The sequence below is a fragment of the Falco biarmicus genome, chromosome 9 (assembly GCF_023638135.1).
Source record: "Falco biarmicus isolate bFalBia1 chromosome 9, bFalBia1.pri, whole genome shotgun sequence".
Taxonomy (NCBI): Eukaryota; Metazoa; Chordata; class Aves; order Falconiformes; family Falconidae; genus Falco; species Falco biarmicus.
Genome location: NC_079296.1, coordinates 37,679,243 through 37,693,573, shown reverse-complemented (window position 1 = coordinate 37,693,573; position 14,331 = coordinate 37,679,243). Strand labels below are relative to the sequence as shown.

The 14,331-nt window shown below is 40.2% G+C and overlaps 1 protein-coding gene across 1 annotated transcript; it reads left to right on the top strand.

The window, feature by feature from the left end:
- The first annotated feature begins 400 nt into the window (after window positions 1–400).
- Window positions 401–13,379, top strand: KIFBP (kinesin family binding protein). The gene is made up of 7 exons (XM_056351885.1): window positions 401–809; window positions 3,166–3,264; window positions 6,911–6,990; window positions 7,151–7,334; window positions 8,452–8,536; window positions 11,049–11,158; window positions 11,841–13,379. The coding sequence occupies exons 1-7, from the start codon at window positions 465–467 to the stop codon at window positions 12,717–12,719; spliced, it is 1,782 nt and encodes a 593-aa protein (XP_056207860.1). The 5' UTR covers window positions 401–464; the 3' UTR covers window positions 12,720–13,379.
- Window positions 13,380–14,331: the final 952 nt, after the last annotated feature.

The following is a 14,331-nucleotide window of genomic DNA, read 5'->3' as shown; positions in this document are numbered from 1 at the left end:
TGTGGGCGAACAGCACGCCTTCAAACGTGGACAGTTACTGCACCTTGCCTGTTCAGCAACCCTTGCATTAAAAAACCTGGTTCTCAAAAAAAAATTTTCTCAGAAAAAATTGAGATCGAGACCCTCTGCACCCTTTCTCGTGAGCATCCCACAGGTGCTGGGGCTCTGGCGGCTGTTGGGGGGGCTCCTGCTTGCCTGTTGCCCTCTGCTGATTCTCAGTGCTTGGTACCGTTTGCCCTCAGCCCCGTCACGGAGGCTGTAGGGGAAAACACGAAGGATTTCAAACGGCAGGAGAGGGGAGAGCGCCGACCCGCCAGGGGTCCGCTCCCCGCTGTGGCGGCGGGAGGGGGGCGGCGCTGCGGTCGCCCTGACGAGGGGGCGGGGCCGCCCTGCCGGGCGCGGTGATTGGCCGGCGGCGGGTCAGGCGCCGGCGCGCGTGATGCTGGGCGGCCGGCGGAGGGAAGATGGCGGCGGTCGGCGGGTGGGCAGCGGTGTGCGAGAAGTTCCGCGCCGCCCGCACGCTCTCGTCCGTGGAATCGCGCAAGGACCCGGAGACCGAGCCCTACCGCTCCAAGTACAGCGCCCGGGCGCTGCTGCAGGAGGTCAAGCAGCTGCTGAGCGCCGCCGAGGATGGCGGCGAGGCGCGGCTGCTGGCCGTGCGGCGGGCCGTGCTGGAGTACGAGCTGGGCGTCAACCACACGGACACCGAGGAGCTGTCGGCCGGCGAGGAGCACCTGCAGCGCTGCACGCAGCTGCTGGAGCCGCACCGCCTCTCCCCTGACTGCGTCTCCCTCTACATACAGGCGCAGGTGGGCTGGGGGGGTGTGTGTGTCCTGTGTCTGTGGGCCGCGCTGTACAGTGGGCTGCAGGCAGGGTAAGGGGTGTTCGTGGGCTTCGGCCTACTGATGGGTATGGCTCTAGTGATAAACACCAGCAGTCCTGGCCTTTATTTCTTGCTCGAAGAAATAACTGGCAGGTGGCATCTGAGGAGAGATGCTGTTCTGCATTAAGCTTGCTGCTGGTGGCTCTAGGTGTGCAGAGCATCAGTTTATTTTCTTAATAGCAACTAGGTGTTGGCAAAACGGTGTACTCTTCAGGATAGAAGGCTGAGACAGAACTTTGTAAGAACTGAGCAAGAATAAATTCAATTGAAGACCTCGGTATGTCCAGAGCTTATTTGTGATTCCTTAACTGTCTTTTGTTGTCAAAGTAAAGTTGGAAGATGCTTTTATTTATGCAGTATCCTGAAAAAGTAAATCGTTCTCAGATGTTGTCACTTACTTGTTTGCTTTTCAGCCTTGCCAGTTATTTCTTAACCTATTTTATTTTATTCCAGATGAGTAAATAAAGTTTTGTAGGGCTAAAAATAATAATATTCACATTTTTATTCTGAAGAAAGTAATACTGTGAACAAAACTAGTTCTTGTTGTGTGAAGATTGACAAAAGGGTCTTTGCTCAACTGCTCTGTCATGGCAGCTGGTGTATACTTAAATATCTATCTCTAGACTTTAAATTAAATAGAATAGTTATTTGGAGGTCTCTGTCAAAAATGGCTGCTGTAATTAGAAAAGGCTCGGTAATACTTCCTTGTTCAGTGCTGCAAAACTGTCGAGGAATTGTGTATTCATGTGGAAGGGTGCTAGTTAAACAGTGACTTGTCTTATCCTGGTTAAATTAACTGAATTGAATTTGTGAGGTTACATCTGCTCGCCGTCCTTCAGTGTGACGGTTTGGGTACACCCTACACATCTATTACTCATAGGATTGGAGATTGCTTGAGCAGCCAAAGTAGGATAGCATCTTCCCAGGGTGTAGGAACTCCTACACATTCCTGGTGAGTTGTTGCTTTTGTGGCTGAAGGTCGGGGATTCCACTGTGCTTTTGAACTGGTGTGTTGGAAAGCAGTACTTCTTTCTATTGGACAGATGTTTGCATGGATTTTTCCTATTTTGGGGCTTTTAGCAAAAAGCAGGGTAAAGTTTCTGTGTCATGCATGTGAAGTGCTGTGGTCCAACAGTAAATAGGTCTACTGTTGCCTGGAGCACTGTCATCAAGTATGCAGCTGAGGGCAGGATGGTAAACGGGCATGCCCTCAGCTTGCAGTCCCCAGGGCTGTAAAAGATTTAAGTATTTAATTAAAAAACTCTTCTGATGTAAAAGCAGTAATTGTCAACGGTGGCTATACCTCTCCAGGTTCTGGGATATGTAGGATATGTTGTCATGGCACTGACTTCTGCTTTGAAATACGGAGCATTCCTTTTTCCTGCAGGGCCTGTTCCTGTAGCCCTAATTCAGAGCTTCTACATAGGATGTGTATCACAGTTTCTGTGTAAGTAAATTTAGTCCGTCCCACTGCTCAGCCATGGACAAAGTATTTCTGTTCATAAGCATCATGCTGCGTGGTGCTTGCTTATAAAAGTAATAGAACAAATGGAATTGAAAGGGACACAGGGCTGGCACACAGCTACAGATTCTAACTCTTTTGAAGGTGGTTTGTTTTTTTAGCCCTGTCAGGTTTTTTTGTAACAACACTGCCTAGGAATTAAATTAGCACATGAGACATGGAATGTTATTAATGCCTTCATCTTATTAATAAAATTAGAAGTGCTTTTTTAAAAGGTGGATTCACAGGTGCAGTAATGTTACTATGTACGTTGCTGTAATTTTAATTTGAAGGCAGTAATCTGTAGCTTTTGCATCTTAACAGCTCTTTTAATCTCTCTTTGTTATTGAAAATACACAAGCATTCATTCTGAGCGTATCTTTCCCCTGTTAAATTTTTCTACAGTCATGATGACAAATCTCTAATTCCTTGGCTCTTTTTAAATGATATTTATATATAACATCAGAGTTGCAAGAATCAGATGAAGAATACACTGTGTGGAAAAAGCTCATTATTTGAACACACCAATCCTTATTTAGCACACTAAATACAGAAAGTTATATTGTACAAGGTGACTTGTATGTATTTGCAGCTGTGTGAGATCCTTCCCTTTTGAGCAACTGCCAATAAAACGGGTGAGCACAACTTTTGCTTTTTGAAGTCCTTTGTATTAGAACGTGTCTGTATAAGAATGAAGACTGATAAATTGTTTGAAGAAAATGTGTGGTCTAAATGGGACATAATGGGAAAATAACTAACTTAGTTTTTCTTTTACCTTCAGAACAATCTAGGTATCCTGTGGTCTGAAAGGGATGAAATTAAAACTGCACAAACTTACTTGGAATCTGCGGAAGCCTTGTATAATCAATACATGAAAGAGGTACTGTGTTTATTAAAATTGTGACAGGTCTTAATTTCACTTAATACTTACAGGTTTAGTAATCTTTGACACCCCCCCCCCCCCCCCCCAGTGATGGAACTTGAGTTTCTGCAGTTTATACTGGTTGCTATGATACTTTTCAAAAGTGATGTGATTTGTACTGTTAGCATAGGAAGAGGCAAGCTAGAGGGTCACTTGCTAATTTCAAAATGGATTTATTCAGGAAAATAATTTTGCTCAAAAATAATGGTCCTTTCTGAAAGCTCTTTGATTTGATAGTTCAAAATTGGAGCTAGGTAGGATTTGGCTTTTAATTGAGACTATTCTTAATCTTACATTGGAAATTCTGTAAAACGTCAATCCATTGCATTCAGTGGGAAAAGGAAACAAAACTAATATTTGCATGGTTTGCTCTGATTGTGCACAGTGTTGCATAGAGGCAAGTAGTTTAGGTCTGTATCCAAAAGGACAGTCTTATAAACAGCTAAACCTCATGCATATTAAATAACCTTTTGAGTTGTGGATTGTGCTGTGTATTGACTAAGGCTCCTCTGTGCTATTTTTAAGCTTTTTGCAAATTTGTTCCTACACTGACTTGCATCAGGGGCAGTTCCTGAGTGAGCTGAAAACATTTGTGACCTTAAAGGAGCAGTATCTGTGTCTTCCGATAACTGTAAAGGTTGGACAGAACTTAGTTTAATGAAATTGCATTTCAGGTTTTATGTGAACTTGGATTATTCTCATGGGAACTTTAGAATGGGTTAGTCTTGGCTGGTTGGTTACTGCCATATTCCCACCTTTGTCGCCACACTGGCTATCCTACAGCAACAGGAGAGAGAAAAGACAGAACCAGAAAAAAAACCCACTTCTGCTTTTGCTTGTCTGTTTGTTTCCTGCCCTCTGGATCAGTTAGGCTAACTAGAGGTACCACATCTCTCTACAGACCCTCTCTAATTGATTCCTGATGTTCAACTTGGATGTTTATACCCAACCAGATACGATACTCTTAGCTTCCATATCACCTCTGAAGGATTCTGGCACTTGAGCTGGTACTGCCATCTATTTCAGTGGATTAAACACTGCAGCTGAATACTTCCACATTTTCACTGTGGACTTTTCTGCAACGGTTTATTTTTGTTAGTAGTGGCTAGTGAATATTCTTCCTGGGGCTTTGTTTCCTGACTGGGGTATACATATGTGACTGTCAGTAAGCCACATCAGGTCACTTTGTCACTTTCTTTTTTTCCTCGGTGTTTTTTTATTTGCCACTTTATATTTCAGGGCATTATATAGTCAAACATAGCTATGCCTAAAGACATTTTTTGAGAAGGAACTACAACAAAAGAGCTTTTGTGGTAACTTCACTGGACTTCTGCCATGTTTCTCTGAAAATACTGAACTGTATTTGACATAATCTGCAAAGAAGCAACAAAAAATCCCCCCAAAACACAGGGCATGGGGGGGAGCTTGTTAGGCTGCTTTATGGTTTATGAAAAGGACTTGAGTTCCCTGCAGTGGTGTTTGATCTTTAGGATTTGTACAACCATGTCAACATTCATAATTCACGGATTCTAAAAATCTGAATGTACTTTTCTTAACATGCCTCGTGTTTAGGCTATCAGAAAGCCGAAAGCCTTCCTGTCAGATCATCTTTGGTAAACTGTTGATGGAAGTGTTTTCCTGAACTGGTGGATTTAGTTTTTTACTAACTGGGTCTAGTTAACTTACAAATTGAGTGGGGTTATCTTTCCCCCGCCCCCCCAGCCCCAGCCTCCACGAGCAACTACAGCAAAACCAAGGCAATTGCAAGAATAAAATTATTTTGGTAGAGTTAAAAAATCCTTTTGCTTTCTGCTCCTGAATGCTTTGAGCTTACATATATTTTCAAGTTTTTTTCCAAAAAACAATTATCTATTTTAACAACATTTTGCTGTTAGGAAAGCTGATTGTTTAATGCACTACAATGAAAATCTGAGGGCGCTAAACTTCATGGGCAGGAGCCTGGGCTGATAAAGTCCACCTGTAAAGTTGCAGAGTTCTTCCAAAGGATAATTAAAGGCATAAGGCTTGACATTGGAGGATAAACATATAGACAGGGGAAGGAGGCAAGGGTCTTTCTTACTGTGTCATTTCAATTGCTTTCTTTGCAGGAACAGCTCTAGTCTTGCCAGAATATACTCCAAATCTTGTTAGGAGGTTTGAGTGCCTTTGTAAGGTTGTAAGCCTTTGTATCTAAAGAAAACAAGATAAATTCACATCTTATAAACCAATGAGGTATAAACAGAAAACCATAAAGAATAAAAGATCATGTAAAAAAAACCCTACACCTCTCTGGTAGGTTAAACACACTTTTATTTGTTTGTCATTGTCTCAAACCCATTTGTTCATCCTTGTAGGTGAATAAAACCTCTCCATTAAAAGCAAACAAATCCGTTCAGGATTTTTTAAAATGAGAAGCACAAACATAAGGATATGTTTTCTTCCCTATAAAACTGAATGCATTCTCTACCTTTGTTTCTATTCCTGCCTGAGTCCTTATCATCTTAAGAAAAGTGTTTCTCTGAACTGCTTTTTATTTGTTGCCTTAATTTCTCTTGTGCCAAGAAATAAGTGGGGTTAGGAGAGGGCTAGGAAAGTTGTGTGCTAAGCTAGGCTCTGTTGCCAGCAGACATGTTGAATATCCTTCAGGATGCGTTGTGTAATGAAAAAAAAAGACCCCTTTAGAAAGACACCTGCATTTGAAGCTTTTTAGAATTGGCATCTGAAGGTATTCACAACTACAAAGGTAATTAGATAAGCACAGACTAATAAAACTTTGCCATGAGCAATGTAAATCTGTTGGGCTTGCCAGTTATGCAGACTCTTAACTTTATCAACAGTTGTTTTAAGGCAAGGTTGGACACAGCAGTGCTGAAAGATGATAGTTGTCTGTATAACGATTCTGACAAAACCCATGGTTTAAAAACCAAAAAAGCATTTCTCATTGAAGTAGTTTACGTCATTAATAGCTTACATGTGGGTCGTACCTTGTATCAAGGTTTAGCAGCTTCATCCTCCAAAGACATTGCCTGTTGTCTCATATATTTGGGTAAATAGTCTTGCCAGCTTGTGAATAAAGAGAGTCATTTCACAGTGGTAAGTCTTGACAGTACGTCTGCTGAGCACTCTCTGCACATAATGTTCTTTGCAGTACTTCCTGCAGGGTGTTTTCTTGTTACTGATCAGTGCAGCTAGGCAAACGAATATTTCACACTTGAAGGTATGTGTGGTGTTAAATTGATGCATTAAAAGCCAGAAGGTTATTGTCCAAAATAAGACACCCAATTACAGTCCTGTAGACTAATTCAGATTCTGCAGGACTGTGGTTGCAGACAGCATGTGTTACTTTAAAGTATATAAGAAGTAGTCTTCTACAAGATGAAAATCATGTAATTCTGTGTGGAATTGTGGCTTTCAACCTCTAGATCTCCGGAGGTCTGTGGAGTTGCTCCAGAGGTGTGATATTGAGATAGGTGTAGACATGTTATGTGAAGTTTTGTTGGATTTGGGATTGAAAAACGGTAAATCATCTGTAGCTACAAGAGGGAGCGCTAGAGTACAAAGTAAGAGAAATGTAGTTTGCTGAACCTATCCTGTACTTTTGCAGGATGGAAATCCTCCCCTGGATCCCAGTGAACATTTCATGGCAGAAGAAGAAAAACTCACAGACCAAGAAAGATCCAAAAGGTAGACGTGTAGCAGCATACACAAATTATTATTTGTGTTTTGGTTTTTTGTTTTGGGTTTTTTTGTGTTTGTTTGTTTGTTTTTTTTAATTTATGAAGGTGTATTCAGGGAGGGGGAAAAAAAAAAAGAGGAAATCTAAAGAGACTGTTGATTTTTCCAGATTTGAAAAAGCCTATACACATACTCTGTATTATCTGGCTCAAGTCTACCAACACTTGGAGATGATTGAGGAGGCTGCCCAGTATTGTCATACAACTCTTAAACGACAGCTTGAGTATTGTGGCTACTACCCAGTAGAATGGGCACTCAATGCTGCTACGTTGTCACAGTACTATCTATCCAAGGTAATATACCTCATATTTTTCTGCTGTAATTATAAATGTAATTGTCAAGTAAGACAATTATTTAAACAGCTGTTTGAGATGGGGCTCGTTTTGAATTTAAAATGTACTCCTGTAAAACCACGAGTTGTCTTCTGGTGTGAAACACCTGTTAGTTTTTTCTGAAGAGGACATAGTGGCTTTCCTGTGGTGGTGTAATGGCAGTAGGAAAAATGAGCAGGGGTGTAGACATAAGAAGAGCTGTATAGTTAATGAAGTGTCAGTAATGATGCAACATGTTAGTAAGTAAAACTTTAAGGTTCTAATCACTGAACTTTAGATTATTTCTTATATTGTTCTTTCACAAAAACATCTGAGGGCCAAGGTAATTACATGTTGCATTTTGTATAAATTATTGTCCTTTGTACCTTAGCATGTGCTTAAGACCGGTGCGAGTCTATGTGAATGTAGAAGTGGGTATGTAACATGGTAGCTGCTTGCTTCCACACATCTGTGTTGACTCTAAATCATCTACTGTGTTAGGAAATGCTTCAGCTTTATTTAGGAACGTGTATAGTCCAGACTATTCAGACGCTTTTTTCAGATGCTTAAAAGGCTTGTGCTGTACTTAAGCCAGTTAATGCTAATTTCAACAGTAACTTGTAATGTCTGTGTCTCTTTGATGCATTGATAGCACTAATCATTAAACAGTGGCTATTAAACTGCCACATAAGAGTAAAGGAACCTAGGTCTGACTCATAATGTTGACTTGTATGTGAAGCTCATTCTGACTAACACTCTGTGATACAATCTTTACCACGAGACATCACTTCCTTTACCGCAAGGAAGCGATAGTAGCATAGATCAGAACAGTGAAAATGTTCGCAAGGTATGTATCTAATATTAAAAGCAAGGCTTGCTATTGTGGCTGTTGTAGGGAGAAAATGTTTGGTTAGAAAATACTGTATTCAGTATTAGACGTGGGAAAATTGTCTTTTTTTCCCAGCGTCCAGGGGAATATGCTCCAGAGCCTCTCAATTCTATCATTTCCCTTGTCTTTGTATATCTTTACTACTAGAGGTGAGGGGCAGTGCTTAGGCTGCTTATACCACTGTTAAATGCTGCTCTTTGTTTCTCTCAGCAATGCTTTATGGAGTCCCGGCACTGTTTAGCAGCAGCCAGTGTCATCTTCAGCCAAGCTGGACAGGTGCCATCTGCTGAAGACAGTAAGTTCATGTAAAAGTTTTGAATAAAATGCTGTGAATTAAGCATGATTGAGACACAGTGTTAATACTGAAGTCTAGCAATACATACAAAACAATCCCAGTGTTAATTTTCTAAAGTCTTTGTAATTAACAATTAAAGTGGAATACTTTATAATTTTATAAATTAATTTATAGTTATATTAAATTATATTAAAGTATATGGTATAATTTTATAATAATATTATACTATATACTTTATAAAGTAAAACTTTATAATACTTTATAAAGTAAAACAAAGTGGAATGTTTCTGAAGAGCTGCTGCTACTACAGCTGAAGACTGGCTATGAGTAAACCCTGTGAGAAAAACTCAAGTGCTTGTTGCTGGTGTTTCAGAAAGCATACCGGAACAAAAGTGAAATATAAACCAATATCCATTTCAGTAGCGGCAATATCTCTGTTCATCTACATGTGCTTAAAATGCAGCTTGCCTTTGCTTCTCGGTAATCAGAGGGCAATGATTCAGTGAACTCAATGAACCAAACCAGATGCTTCCTGGGGATAGTTTTAAAAGAGAGAGGGAAACTGCAGCTCTTAAAAACCCCAAATCCAGAAGGTACTTGTGTCGTCTTTTGTTGCTGGATGCTGCAGCCTCATCAATAGCTATTTTTGGAGTCATAGCTCTTCTTGTCGTTTTGGTGTTGATGCAAAGGAACAACTCTGTGATTCAGTGTGAAGATCAGTAAAAGAAACTTTTAGAGAGCTGACCGCAGTTAAGGACCTGTGGTTACATGATAGCGTCAGTCCTCTGTTTTAGGCTTAGTCTTTACTTACCTACAGCAATATCTTTTTACATTCTGTGGCTTGGGCAAGTGGAAGCTTCAAATCAATAGAGCTTTAACTCATGGAGAGTGAGCAAGTACTCGGGTAGGCCCTGTGTGAGTTCATAACTCTGACTTCCAACAGTGAATATATTGGTTAACTTGTAATGGTTTGAGCTGTTTAGAACGCAAAATGTTTAATCCACTGATGTTGTTTCAGGTTAAAATATAACCTGAATAGATACAGCTGACTTTTTTAAATTGATGTGCAGTGACAGTACATTAGTTGCTTTTAGTATTTCTCTTAGCTCAAAAATATAGAACTCTATGCAGTTGCCTTTCAGTACTTTGAGGATGATGTCTAAAAGTTTTTTAGTTTCAGGGAAATAGGGCTGTCAAGAGAGTCAGGTTATGCTAATTTGTTAGACTGTTTTAAAACAGTATATTATGAAAGATTCAGTAGGTCTGAATCAGTGTTTATGGGCTTCCATAGGTACCTGACTGCACAGTTATCAGTATATGATACTTAAGCCAAAAAATGAGGTTATGTTTTCAGTAGGCGTGTAGAAACATACAGTCAGTTATGGTCTCAGATTCAGGTGCAAGACCAGAAGTGGTAGATGAGGCCTATTTTTAATGGTACTTTATAATTTCTTGTGCGATTTTTGGTCCAGTTGGCTAACTTCTATCTTGACTTCCTCCTACAACAAACAGGAGTAGTGATATTTGTGTTTGTTTCAATGGAGTAAACATTTATCCTATTTTCCCTTCCTTTTCACAGTACAGGGAGCTGGGCTGTGGACTTGAAGATCATTATGCAGAAAGTTCTAACTTACAGAAAGACTAATACACAGTCAGCATTGGCTGCTCTCAAGCACATTCATTTTATCCTGTTAATTGGAATATAAACACACACACAGATACTTAGTAAAGGTGCCTTTGCTTAGATTAGCAACAATTATTTCCTTAATAAGAACAACTTGATTGGCTGTAATGAAATACAATAAACACAGTGGATCTGAGTCTGAAATTGGCTTTTGATTTGGTGAACAGGAGTTCTAGTGTCCCCTCATTGTTCAGGTAACACACTGCTTTTTGCCTAGAGACTGGGAAATGAATTCCCTTTGAAATTCATTTGGTTTCTGAAAATATTATCTTGAGACATCAGCAGTGCTGCTCCTTATATGGCAGTTGGGAAACTGGGGAGAAAAATACCAAATCTGCAGAGCTAACAAATACTTTGTTAGTACCAGGTGGTTGAACCAAAGGCAGTTTCCCCTACTTTTGTTCCCTTTTTGGTAACAAGTCTGGGGCCCGTTGCAATACAAAGGCCCTAATCATCCTCAGGAACGATTACTGGGCAGGCAGCCGAATCTCAAAAAACAAATTATCCCAATTTCTTTCTCTTGTTACCAGAGGCATGAAAACCTTTTCCAGTAAAACACCTTCACGATTGAAGGTCTTTTTAAACATACATTATGATCTATTTTTTGAAGAATTCATGCATGAGGAATCCATATTAATCTATATGGGTTTCTACCAGAATGACAGTTTACAGAATTATATAACTTAATGTGGAGAACATGTTTCTCTCTAACAATGAGGAAAAATTAATTACATGCAAATAGCTTACTCCTTGTGTGTAGCATTTGAAGTTCTTGCTGGAGTGCTCAAGTTCTCCAGAAGTTTTTATGTGCTTATGTCCATTCAATAGGTGAAACAGAGCAAGACCAACAGGACCTTCGACAGAGAAAAGCTGAAATTGCAAGATGCTGGATTAAGTATTGCCTGAATCTCCTGCAAAGCGCTCGGAAATTACTTGAGGTAACAGAATATCTGTTATGTAGCTGTCATTTGTTTAAAAACAAAGTCTGATTTGATATATGTAACAGGAATCAGTTCACAGTTGGTAGCAAGTGATAAGCAATCACCCAATGAATAATACAATAGACGCTCGCAATGTAGCAAGCATTTTGTAGTATGCTTTGACTTTAATGCAGCACTTAGAAGTAAGCACAGATAGGAGATCATCTCTGTAGTGTGATTACTGTGCTACTTGTACAGCAACTTCACAGATTTCCCTTCTCTCTGCTGCGTTTTCTTGCAGCTTGATTTGGCAGATTACTTCTTATTTAATGGCTAGTAAGAGCGTCGTCTTAATATGCAGCAGTTTTGTGTGCTGGTGTTCTCATTCATTCAACCATTCATTTCATTCCTTTAAGCATTTGCTGAAATGCTTTGCAGGGTCAGGGCCTTTGGGTTTTACATTTATTGTTTTAGCTATATTGTCACACAGGGTTGGGAGACTAAATTAGATTCTGTAAAAACCTAAGACTTAAGATAGACTGTAACGTACATAGTTATTTTGTGTGAATAGAAGGTCTTATATGCCAACGTATCTTCTCTTCTGTCTTGTTGCTAACTAGTTTGTATTTCAAATGATTCTGTCTTAAGTCTCTCTCCATAAGCCATGTGCACTTTTAATTAGTGTGCTTTGTCATTTCAGGATAACATAGGAGAGCTGGATCCAGACAGGCAATTGGAGCTTAAAGCCCAAAGGAAAAAGGAAGAGGATGAAAAAGAGAAGGGCAGGAAAAAAGCTGTCCTTTTTGGGACGAGTGATATCTGTGACTCTGTCTTAGCCATGGAAGAGAAAGTGAGCAGTGTGTATCCTTTAGATTTTCAAGAAGCCAGAGAAATATTCCTAGTTGGTCAGAACTATGTTCAGGAAGCAAAAGAGTTCTTTCAGGTTGATGGTTATGTTACTGACCATATTGAAATTGTTCAGGATCACAGTGCTTTGTTTAAGGTACTTGCTTTCTTTGAAGAAGACTATGAGAGGCGCTGCAAAATGCACAAGCGTAGAATAGACATGCTGGAGCCTATATATGCAGACTTGAATCCACAGTACTATCTGTTGATTAGTCGGCAGCTTCAGTTTGAACTAGCCGACACTTACTATGAGATGATGGATTTAAAGGTAGCTATTGGTAACAGGTTGGAGGAGCTAGACTCCCACACAATTAAAAAAATCAATTCTCTGGCTCAGTTAGCAATCAAATATTATGAACTCTTCTTAGATTCTTTGAGGAACCCAGATAAGGTGTTTCCTGAAGAGCTCGAGGAAGATGTTCTTCGCCCTGCAATGGTGGCTAAATTTCATATTGCACGACTATATGGTAAGCTTATTACTTCAGATAGCAAAAAGCAACTGGAAAACATGCAGACATCATTGGAATATTACACATTTCTGGTAGACTATTGTGAGAAGTATCCAGATGCTGTCCGTGCTGTTGAAACTGAACTAGAACTCAGTAAGGAGATGGTGGGTCTTCTTCCAACAAGAATGGAAAGGCTAAGAGCAAAACTATGTCCATTTATATAAATACTTACCTTGAAGGAAATGTGCACTATTAAAATGATATCTGTCAAAACCAGTGCTGTCAGACAGCTTCTGTACTGATGGATACAACGGAAGCGTCTACAGTTTGGCATTCCATCCAGAGCCTGCAGTAGTATGTGTGAAAAACTCAGAGCTGTCCTGTTCAGTAGCTCACCCACACTAATGGTATGAACTTTAAATGTAAAGTTAATGTCCAGCTAATGCTTTGTATTGTTTGTCCTGTATGTAAAGATAAACCTTTATTTCCTTACTTTTTTTCCTTTGGCATATGGTTTAGTTTCTAAATGTAGTGCTGTATGAAAATTCTTTCTTTTAAGAGAATCTGTTTCTTTAGGAAAATTTTTCTAAGAAGTCCGAGGCATGTTCTTCCAACTAGAATGCATCTTACCTCTTCTGACATTCATCCCCTGAAAACTTTATCCATATGAAGGGAACTTTGTATGTTATTTCCAGTATTTATTTTGTATGTTGCTCAGTATTTTCTTTTTTCCCCTGTTAATCAAAACCTAGTTGATAGAGGCTCAATAAATGGACTAGCTTGGCTAAATGTTTTTTCAGAGTCCTTAGAATTATTTTTCCTTGTGTTTTAAGATATGATCTATGTTACAACTTTGGCCAAAATAAATAGTTGTGAAAGCGTTCCCATGTGCGTATCTTCAGTAAAAACATAAACAATTGAAGTCCCAGAACCAAGAGCAAGAAAGCAGGAAACTTTCGCTTGTGGTGGGAGGAGATACCGTGCTTTTAATATACTATAGAGAATTCACAGGTTAAGAGGTGCTGTGCTTCAAACAGTTGCCAAATACAGCTTAAATGCCTGGGATGCCATGGATGGCTTCTTACCCTGTGTTGGTCAGGGAGCCCGGGTGCTGTCTTAGCAGGAGCTGCAAGCGGGGAACTCCCTGAAGTTGCTGCAGATCCCAGTGCTGCTGAAGTGCTGTTCCAGATTTGCCTGTGTGCCATCAATTGCTGACTTCTCTATTGAAGTTGTCCTGATTGTCATTAAGGACCTGCTGACCTGGCAATGTTCCTGGCCTTGCACAATGTGTTACCTTTGTCTTGTTCTAATTTAGCCACCTATTTACTCTTTATAGAAAACCAGACTGCATTTCTGACCCAAAATGGCCACAGAGGTTGTCTCTGTATTTCTGGTGTCCATAGAAGGATTATGAACCAGGACCCGTTTTAGATAAAATACAGGTTGAGCACATTGTCCAACCATATATTAAGAGGTTATGGTCAGAGATGCCAGGGGATATGGGGAAAGTGAAGTGGCAAGGTGATGGGGCGCACATAGTGTGCCTTTCTGTGCACCAGCAGCCTTGCCACTGTCAAGTTTGTGGGAAGAATAGCAATAGAAAGCACTGAAGGAGTATAGTCAACACAACTGCGTTCTTCTGGAAAGTACAAGAAAACAAGGGGGGGAAAAAATGACGTTAGCTTGAAGGGTGTGAGGGGAAGCATGTGCAAGCAAAAGTGTATGTACATCTCAAACATGTGGTAAAAATCTCTAGCTTGCAGGATTCTCTGCAGAAGACTAACCGCAAACAAATAGGCCAACAAATGGGTCCTAGAAATGAGAGACAGCAAAACT

Coding starts and splice junctions, on each gene's coding strand:
- KIFBP (XM_056351885.1), top strand. CDS start 465: ATGGCGGCGGTCGGCGGGTGGGCAGCGGTGTGCGAGAAGTTCCGCGCC. Junction 7,335..8,451: donor CACAGTACTATCTATCCAAG/GTAATATACCTC, acceptor TGTTTCTCTCAG/CAATGCTTTATGGAGTCCCG. Junction 11,159..11,840: donor GCGCTCGGAAATTACTTGAG/GTAACAGAATAT, acceptor TTGTCATTTCAG/GATAACATAGGAGAGCTGGA.